The 9,315-nt window shown below is 38.9% G+C and overlaps 1 protein-coding gene across 3 annotated transcripts in view; it reads right to left on the reverse strand.

Moving 5' to 3' along the window:
* Positions 1-1,521: 1,521 nt before the first annotated feature.
* Positions 1,522-9,315, reverse strand: part of GPR174 (G protein-coupled receptor 174) — a 59,130-nt gene continuing 51,336 nt past the window's right edge. For all 3 annotated transcript variants that reach the window (XM_014545035.1, XM_014545034.1, XM_014545033.1), the window contains one exon: positions 1,522-3,870. In XM_014545035.1, the coding sequence (XP_014400521.1) occupies positions 2,378-3,379 (1,002 nt within the window). In that variant the 5' untranslated portion in view covers positions 3,380-3,870 and the 3' untranslated portion in view covers positions 1,522-2,377. The remainder of the gene's footprint in view (positions 3,871-9,315) is intronic.

The following is a 9,315-nucleotide window of genomic DNA, read 5'->3' on the forward strand; positions in this document are numbered from 1 at the left end:
GGGTGGGAGGTAATCAACCAAAGACCTTGTATGCATATATGCATAACCCATGGACACAGATAACAGGGTGGTGAAGGCCTGGGGTGGAGGGGTCGGGCGGGCTGGAGGGGTCAATGGGGGGAAAAAGGGGGACATATGTAATACTTTCAACAATAAATATTTTTAAAAATTGGTTTTGTTGGCTTTAGAAGGCTATGTGAAAACAATTTTTGTAGCTTATGTGAAAAACAATTTATGCTTTTTGTTTCACTCTTTTGAACAATTATAAAATCTCCAGATTGATGCACACAGTTTGGGGTCCAGTTACTCAAGAGTAACCATGGGAAACTCTTGGTGAGCACTTTGTTCCCTTAAAAAAAAAAGAAAGATATGTTCAAAGTGAGATTCATATGTTAATAAAATTAGATCATTTGTCTCACCAAATAACAATAAGAAGTATAATCCATGCTTATGTAGAAAATAGTCAACACATTTCGTATAGAAAACATTCTTCCTTTATAAGTACCCACAAATTCTTACTTGTAATCCCATTACACCACTGAATTATATACAAAAATAAATCACTTTAAGGTAGACAAAGCAGACATAGTTATAGTTACCCTTTTTAAAAAGACAATTTAACACTTATTTAACACATAAAAATGTACAATACAATTAATAATTAGGAGTTAAATAAATACACTGCAGCTAGCAGCACAAAGTCAGTCTTCTAATAGGGTATTATTTTAATAACAAAGTACAAACAAAATTAACACTTGTCCAGATAAAACATTAGAAAAATTTCTATTCATTTCAGATATTATAATTAATTTTGATTACACTAGTTCCCCCCACCAAACATACTAGTATCATACATTTTTTGAGTTGAGCATTTTTTAAATTTAGAAGTTTTTGCAAGTATTGTTATATTTAGACCTCAGGTTTAATTACTATTCATATCCTGCATTTATTTCCTGAATATTATACCAAACAGGTAGCAGGCAAGGCATTGTAATGGGTGTCCAATGGTGTTAAAATTAATCTTATGCACTTTTTTTAAAGGTGTAAGAGTTGACTTCTCTAGCTGAAGGGAGATAACCTGTATAGACCTCAGAATGGTATGTCTGAGGCAAAGCTGGATCAGACAAATTACTGAAGACTAGAATCCACATGCCTGGCTGCTTCCAAACCCTACTCTGGCATGTGAATGTGGCTCAACAGTTGCCAACTATCTTAAAGTAAGAAATACAATGTGGTGAAGTGTTAAGAGGTGTACCCAAATCTACTTCATCTTCTTGTTCTGGCCTAAGCTTAGTGATTAATTAGTACCCTCCTTCTTCCATAGGCTCAGAAAATATAGTAACCTATCAGAGGTACCTCAACATCACTCTGGAAGCATAGTGGAAACTCTCTTACTAGGCAGGTTTATTAATCTCCAGAGGTTCTTTGTAAATAGTTATAAAAATATCTGTAATTGCCACCTATCTGCTGTCTCCTGGACATATAGATGCAATTTGAGTCACACTGTATGAATGTTGGCAAGCTATCTTCCCTGAGTAGATTCAATATGGAAGCTTATATAGTAATAGAAAGTTATTTTATTTGAATGTTTCTTGTCCTTACTTTTAACATACCAAAGACCCAAGTTCAGATTTTCATTCTATGAACAAGTGTGACAGATGATGTTTCATATTGACACCAAAATGAAGGAAATAGCTATTTGAGTCTTCAAATGCTAGAGTGTAATCATACACAGGAGATAGAAATGATCCCATGTTTATAGCACTTTATTTTCACAGAATAATATATGGTCCATCATACTTAATATATAACCAAAATACAATATTAGAATATAAACTATAAACTGAAATTACCAGTATAAATATAGGGTATCCCATAAATGTATACATTCACTGTGAATAATTATAAAGGCAGTGTTTATTAAAATGCATTTCATTTTAAAGACAGATTAGCTGTCAAAGTATATATACATTTTTGGGACACCCTGTAGATAACTACACTGACTCTAAGTACTCAGTGTCCAAACTAAGTGCGTATGATGACACCAAGGTAATCACCTCTTTGTGTTTGAGTTTCATAGATAAACCTGCTGACTCTAGTTGAGAGCATATGTGTATAAGTTGTCACTGAAATATTATAGTTCAATTCTTAAAGACTTGGTGACAAATTACTACATGGACATGTCAACATTAATGATGGTAGAGTATAATGCTCTAAATAGGTTCTGTTATAAAGATGTGAATTTCTCATATAGGTAAGACAGAGTATAACTAAAAAGTTCTTAGTGCCTCTGGTGATTACTTCCCAGTAGCTTGGAGTATTAGAAATGTGTTCTGATATTCTGAATATATATATATTCATTTCAGGCCACATTCATTTAGCATAATTCAGTTGTCAGGGTAGAAGTAGTATGTTTGCTCACAGAGGATTTCACATGGAGTTGGATGCTATCTTGCAAATCTTGTCTTGAAAGCCGTCTTCTGAACTCATTAGTGGTGAAGTAATATATGATTGGGTCAAGGCAAGAATTCAGACTAGCAAGACACAGGGCAACAGAATGAAATATCAGAATCACCCTTCTGGCTAAGCAGCTTTTAATTTCATTGGACTTGACCAAGAAATCTAAAGGAAAACTGAAGTGATAAGGTGCAAAGCAAATTAAAAACACTCCTGCACAGGTTAGAATCATCTTCAAGGCTTTCTTTTTTTCTCCAAGGTCTTGGGCCACAGGATATTTATCTTGCAGTGATAAAACAGCCTTCCAGGTGCAATATAGGACAATCAGAAGAGGAGTAACAAACCCAATCAACTCGCCAATGGTCATCATGGCAACAGACTGGGCCAGACTGACATCCCTGGTAGGAAGATCTACAAAGCATTTGGTTCTGTTGCCTGGGGTGTCATCACTTATTCTCAGGAGAGGAAAGAGCAGACAGGCAAGGCAGATGATCAGCCATCCAGCAATGCTTATGTATAGGTCATATTTCTGTTTGCAGTCATGGAAGCGAAAGGGGTACATGAGAAACCAGAATCGTCGCACACTGATGCAGACCAAAAAATAGATGCTTGCATACATGTTGACATACTTCAGGTAGAAACAGAACATGCAGAGACCAGGCCCAAAAGGCCAGTCATGATTCAAGTAATAAAAGATCCTCAGTGGCAGGGAGAGAACTTGTAGTAAGTCAGCAATGGCTAAGTTTATCATGAATATCACTGCTCGTTTGGTTTCTTTCATATAGCCATAAAATATCCACAAGGCTAATATGTTTCCTATGAGACCTGGCACAAGAATGACAGTGTATGTCACTGCATAGATAAAGTATCGAAAATCTGTATTGTATCCATCTGTCCCATCACATGTGTTATTAGCAGGCATTTTTCTTCTCAGAGAAAGTTTATTTGCCAAATGGTAGTTCAAAACCTAAATTTACAATCAACTACTGCTCTTTTTTAAAGATTAACCATCAATGGGTTAAAGAGACTGACAATAAAATAACCTCCTCCTTACTGTAAAGGTATGAACCTCTACACATGATTTTCAAAGAACTATCTGCATGTTTGCTTTGGATTTGTCTACAGTAATGACATGGAAGTCTAAATGTGCAAGCACAGATAACAAGCTGTTATAATTTTCCCCTTTTGTTTACTCTGTTATAAGGCCTTCTCGGACATCACAACAGCTGATTGTCTCCCATTTCAATTATTAATATTTCATGTAGCAGTTTTTCTAATTTCCATATGATGATAGCCGTCACTTTACAGGTGTTTGTCAGGCTTTCTTTTTATGGCTCACATAGAAGAAAGGTTTGCTTTAGTACTCAGTGGGTCTGCAACTCTTCAGAGATGATCAATGTGGATAAGGCAGAGCTGCAAGTGAAGAAAAAAATATTATTGTCTTGCACTTTTTGCAAAAAAAAGAGAAAGAAAGAAAAGGAAAACAAAAGCCCATGTGTAGAAAAATCTGTTTGAGTAGGAAGTTCTGATGTGAGTGAGGGTGATATTCCACTGTTTCGATAAGCACATCAAAGTATAACTAGAAGAATTCTCAGAGGTAATCTAGCCCTTTGCTATTCAAAATGTGATCCTGAACCAGCATTTCTTGAGAGCTTGTTAGAAATATAAAAGACTCTCCTGCCCCTCCCCCCATACCTGCTGAGTCATGATCTACAGTTTAACAATAACTACAGGTCATTCTTTTATGTAATAGCATTTGAGAGGCTCTAATTTAGACCTTTGCTTCACAAACCTCACCAATCATCAGACTCATTTGAGGACATTTTTAAAAATACAGCTTTCCATAGCTTTCTTGGTGTCTCCTTCAGAGATTCTGAGTCAATATGCAGGGCCCAAAATTCAACATTTTAAAAAATCTCCCCCATATAGATTTAGATACAGCCAACCCAGCATTTGTCCTTGAGCCATTATTTAGGGGCCACTGAAATCAATAAAAATATATTTTAAAAAAAACACTTTGCATTGGCAGCTCCTGGTGCCTAAAACACTTTAGCCAAATTATTTTCCTGTTTTACTCTCTCACTTCCTTTAGATATTTACCCAAATTGCACCTTTCCTTGAGGTTTTCCTTGATCTTCTTACTTAAAAAACTGTAGCTCTCTTCCAGTATTCTTCATAACCTTTTGGTAGTATTTATTTTATCTATTATAAATCATAAATAACATATTCTATGTTTTGACTTATTTATTTTATTTATATTTATTTTTCCCTGTAAAATTTTAAGTGTATAAGGACAGGTATTCTTGTGTGTTTTGTTTACTTACTGTATACCAGAACCAAGGAATGCCCAAGATAAAGTAAGTGCTCAGTATTTGTTAAATGAAATAATTTCAGTGAGTACAAATTATTTGGCTACAAAAATCAACATAGCAAACAAAAATCATCATATCTCAAAACTGCAAGCCAGATTCTGCTCTAGACTTCCTTATTACTATTAAGTTAACCACGATTTTCCAGATCCTGTCAAAATCTCAAAGACATTGACTCTTTGTCACTTATTCTCCACTTCCAAATAAGTTCCAGTGGAGGTGATAGCATACTACTAGTATATGGGGGGAAATGTATGTTTAGGAGTCAGAATAACCTGGGTTAAATTCTTGCTGTTTTAATCAATAGCTGTGTGACCCTGGGTATATCACTAAACCTCTCTGATCCTTAATTTTCTCATTGGTAAAATGAAATTAATCATAGTATCTAACTTTTAGTCAATTTGAGAATTAATTGAGCTGCTTATGCAATTCATTTAGCATAGTGTACATAATAAGTGCTCAATAAACATTAGTTATTGTACTTATTGTTACTATTTTCTGTAACTGTTTTATTTCTCATGATAATTTCATTTTTTAAAGTTTCATTGTTTAGCCCTGGCTGGAGGGCTTAGTTGGTTGGAGCATCTTCCAGAGATCAGGGCACATGCCTATGTGATATGTTTGATCCTGAGTTGGGATGTGTATAGGATCAATTTCTCTCTCTCTCTCTCTCTCTCTCTCTCTCCCTCCCTCCCTCCCTGTATCTCTAAAATTGAAATCAATCAACATATTCTTGATCCTTGGGTGAGAATTAAACATTTTTCATTGTTTATACTCTAGTTCAGGCCCTTATTACTTAATTTGTCTCCCTACCCCATCTTTTTCTACTTCACTCTATGTAATGCTGTTAGATATAATATTTTTCTAAAACAAGCTCTTTAAAAAGTGTTAATGGCTCCTTATTGTCCAACAAATCACAAAGTACATAATCTGGCATTCAGTGGCTTCCTTAAATACAGTGTCATCTACTACTCCCCTAACATGCCCAGCACTCCAGCCAAACTGCATGGCTTAGTGTTTAAATTAACTTTTTCCCACCACAAACAGAATTTGCTCATTCTACTGCCTCAGCCTGGAGCCTGGAATATCCTATATAATAAAAGCCCAGTGACCATAACGGCAAAACGACCAGAATGACCCTTCAATCAGTCACTAGGAAGTGCACTGACCACCTCTTGGTCCCTTTCCCTGGCCAACAGGCTCCCATCACCTGGGGATCCAGGGTTGGGTGGCGGGGGATGCAAGTGGTGCCAGGCCAAGGCCCCTGCCCTGCCGGTCACCCCACACACAGACAGCAAACTGTGGCAGGGGTGGGGCAGGTGAGCGAGCAGGAATGGCTGACCTCTTGGTTCCTCCCCGGACAGCAGGCTCCCATCGCCCTATGGCGTATGGGGAACCAGGGTTGGTGGTAGTGGAGGTGGGACTGGTGAGCGGGAGGAACTGCTGACCTCTTGGTCTCTCCCCCCAGCCTTCAGGCTCTGATTGCCCAATGGTGAACAGGGAACTGGGGTGGGTGGCAGGGGATTCAGGTGGTGGCAGGCCAAGGCCTCTGCCCCACCTGTCACCCCACACACAGAGGGTGACCCGTGGTAGGGGCTTTGGTGTCACAAGTGGGCAACCTCTCAGTCCCTTTCCCCCAAGTCATCAGGCTCCCATCACCCAATGCAAACTGAGAACCCAGGTGGGTGGCGGTTGGGGGTGGGGAAGCTGCTGGCAGCTGGGGAAGATGGCCCTGATAGCAGGCTAGGCCTAGAAACTGAACCTGTGCAGGACTTCTTGCGCCGGACCTCTAGTATACATAGAGGGGAAACACAGGACTTGGTTAGATGTCTATAAGGAGGATTGTCCAAAAGTTTGGGGGCCTTTAGGGGGACTTGCTAAAAGCAGCAGCTCCTACCTTGACTTTTCCAAACAAGTCTGATCCCCTGGTGTTTTGCTAGAATCTCTGTTTGGTCTTTTAGACTCGACCTTGTAGAAGCATATGCTTTCTCAAGTATACTTACCCTGCTGATTGTATCTAGAGGTTAATTTCAGTTCAAGCTGTTGTGACAATAAAAGCCTAAGAAGGCAGGCAAACAGGGTTTTTTGCTCCTAAAGCAAAACAGCCCCTTAGCCCTCTCTTTCACAGAAACATGTGTCAGAGTAATCTATTCATCTGTCGCTCAGGGTCTGCTGGTCAACCCCGGCAGCTGGCGCCCTGTGTGAGGAAGCCAGGAATGCAATAAAACGCGGTGGAACCCTCAAAAACGAAGAGGAAGAAAATGAAAGTAACTGCACGGTAAGTCATTGGAATCTGCTTGGGATTCCCAAGTTTGAGATAATTCTTTCTCAGCTAAGATTTCATAATGGGACAACAGTTGTCCACAGAACAGCAGCAATATATCACAGTGCTGAAACAGTTATTAAAAGTAGGTGGTGCCTCTGTTACAAAAGAACTGAAAAGCTTATTAAAATTGTTGTAATTTATAATCCTTGGTTCCCTGATGCTGGAACGCTAGACCTTAATCTCTGGGAACAAGTGGGCAGGAATCTAAAGAGAAATCAGGCCCAGGGAAAGCGAGTGTCCTCATCATCATTAACTATGTGGGCTCTTGTTTGAGCTGCATTATGCCCACTTCATATTGAAAATCAAAAGCCTACAGAGCAACAGGAGGATTTACTACCACCCCCTCCTCCTGAAGCAGAGCCTGTGGAGCCTGTAATACCTAAAGCCCCGTCGCTGGAGGAACTATTTTCTGATCCTCTGCCTCCGGTGTGGGAAGGCTCATCAACTAGATCCTCAGTTATGGGGTCCTGTGTCAAGCAAGCCATGTTAGAAGGAGAGCTTTTAGCTTGCCCAGTTATTCAAGATCAACAAAGTAATGGAGTTTATGAGCCTCTCTCCTTTAATACCTTTAAAAAAATAAGGAAAAGTGTTAGAGAAAATGGAGCTAACAGTCCATTTACAAAAGGACTCCTTAATGCCTTGTCTGAAAATTATCACATGATTCTTTGGGACTGGCAGATTTTGGCCAAAACAACTCTGGATGCCAGTCAATATCTATTATGGAGAGCAGAATATGATAAAATCTGTGAACAACAGGCTGTTTATGGGTGTTCACTAGCCACCACACCCGGGAGCTCTCTGGGCTGCATTCTAGCTGTAAGTCCCGGGGCACTATAAGACATCTTCTGAAAGATCCATAGAAAAGACTCTGATTTATTAAGTCTTGTCTGTAGGTTGTGCACACCTATAAATACTGTATGTAGGGTGTCTCTGTTAACTGTTGTTTTGTGTCTTTGTTGTTTGGTTTAATTTGTTTGGAGATGGGACATATTTCACTTTGCTAGAGGCCCCAGCTACTTATGGCAGGCTGAACACATGGCAGGGATTATAGGAACTTCCCAGCAGCTGCCAAGAACTCTTAATCTTGGGGTCCTTTCTGCTCTCTCTCTCAAGACATCAGCCACTAGAAATTCTTAGCTAGTAGAAGTTCTTATCTGTCTGTAATGTAATTTGGTTACTGATTAATATTCTTTACTTGCTCTCTTATCTTTAGGGGATTTAGTTTGCACTTCGCCATTTTATAAATATAGGGAATCCTCTGTCTCTACTATTTAGACTTTATGCCACTCAGAACCCATTTACTGTGCTGGGTTAATGTGAGATAAGATTCTAAAGGTAATGTCCCAGTCCACCCTTTTGTGAGTACTCATTCATTTACTGTGTTTGTTTGTTTTTTTTATTTTTAAGATCTCTTCTTATACAAGATTTCATATCATTAGTCTACTCAAAAAGAGAAAGAATATGAGAACAATTGTTTAAACTCCCCAAGTATTTATCCTAAAGGGCTGGAGCTACAGAAGTGCCCTTGAATAGGCTGCACAAGCGGCATCAGTGGGTTGGGGTGGGGGAGCACTCTCCTTGTAAAGGAAAAAAATAGTACTTTTACACTAAAGCCATTAGAGGCCTGGGAGTTGCTGCAGTTCTGGGAACAAACCTCAGGACCTGATATCTCCCCATATACACCCACCCTTTTTCCAGCCTCCTAAGAGTTGTCAAGGTCATGTTATCTCTGTTATATTTCTTAAGAATGTAAGTATATTTCCCATTAGAAAAAATAAGCCTATTTCTAAAAGTAAAGGAGGAAAAAAGTTTTTCCTGTATTTGCCTAAGAAGCAAAGATTATATATACACTGAGTATCCAGATTATTATGACCACCTGACATTTGTAGGCAAATTAGCTATAATTTTGCACTGAAGTTGCTAGAGGGCCAGGCCATTAAAAATAGGGAATCAGGTTGTTTACCACGACAGTAGAAGTGATTTTTTCTGAAGATATGGGTAAACAATGTGATTTAACAGCCTTTGCACGTGGGATATATTTGAACGTGAGTGGCCAGATTATTATGACCACCCCATCAGTACTTCATTGGGCCACCTTTTGCCTTCAATACTGCGGCGATTCTTCTTGGCATTGACTCCACGAGATGTTGAAAGGTGATGCAA

The sequence above is a fragment of the Myotis brandtii genome, unplaced genomic scaffold (genome assembly GCF_000412655.1).
Source record: "Myotis brandtii unplaced genomic scaffold, ASM41265v1 scaffold394, whole genome shotgun sequence".
Lineage (NCBI taxonomy): Eukaryota > Metazoa > Chordata > Mammalia > Chiroptera > Vespertilionidae > Myotis > Myotis brandtii.